Source organism: Sinocyclocheilus grahami, unplaced genomic scaffold (assembly GCF_001515645.1).
Source record: "Sinocyclocheilus grahami isolate Dianchi unplaced genomic scaffold, SAMN03320097.WGS_v1.1 scaffold6975.1, whole genome shotgun sequence".
In the NCBI taxonomy this organism is placed as follows: Eukaryota; Metazoa; Chordata; class Actinopteri; order Cypriniformes; family Cyprinidae; genus Sinocyclocheilus; species Sinocyclocheilus grahami.
Window position 1 is genome coordinate 2,364 of NW_015511188.1, and position 884 is coordinate 3,247.

Sequence of the window (884 nt, forward strand, 5' to 3'; positions counted from 1 at the left end):
AAAAAAAAAAAAAAGTTTTAATTCTGTGGAACATGCATGAGATGTTTGGGAGTGTGTTCACCTCACAGGACTGAAGATGTCAAGCTCTTAAACTCAAGAACAGTACCATGACACTACTCTATATGACTCACATTACATATGAGTCCACTGAAACAATATGATTATTTTTTGTCTTAAATTTAATTATTATTTACCAAGTCATTAATCACTGAAATCTCCTCCAACGTGGCTTTCTGCTGTCTAAATATGAGCATGCTCAAAATTAGTGCCTTGTAATTGATTTCAAAACACATGAGAAGCAAGGACATTGAGCATAGTAGTTGATGTCAAATCAGATGTGACACTTTTTGACACTATATCTGAGTATATGCAAATGTTGTGCTGAGAAGATTAATAATTTTGTGTAAAAAAGACCCAAATGTAACTATGGAATATTGTGCATGAGTTGAATTGGGCTTCTTTTATGCTGCTTTTTGTCACTTTGAGGCTTGACAGCTCAGACAGTCCCTATTCACTTTCATAAAATTGAAAAGTGCTGCATGGACATTTAGCTAAATATCTCATTTTGAGCTGCACTGAAGAAAGTCGTAAGTTTGGAATGGCTTGAGGGAAAGTTACTTAAAAGTGCATTCTCTATTTTTTAGCCTGAAGGCAGCATTATTTTAACTGTCACTTGGACACCAGTGGAAGAAGGCGGGGTTCGAGAACTCCTCAGTTTTGTTGCAAATGGAATTGTCAAACACCAGGCGATTTTGCTTGGGAAAGCACAGGCGACAAAGAAGAAAAAGGTAATCTCTCTCTCTGCCTCTGGATGTTTTATTTTTTTATAAATTTACACCCCGAGAATGGGGTAAACGTACCTATTAAGCTCACCAAAATCTACA

The 884-nt window shown here is 36.3% G+C and overlaps 1 protein-coding gene across 1 annotated transcript in view; it reads left to right on the forward strand.

The window, feature by feature from the left end:
• The window catches only part of LOC107577714 (uncharacterized), a gene marked incomplete at its 3' end in the record, with an annotated part of 8,768 nt that overhangs the window by 530 nt on the left and 7,354 nt on the right, over positions 1-884 (forward strand). The window contains exon 2 of the mRNA XM_016263759.1: positions 645-788. Coding sequence (XP_016119245.1) covers positions 645-788 — 144 coding nt within the window. The remainder of the gene's footprint in view (positions 1-644; positions 789-884) is intronic.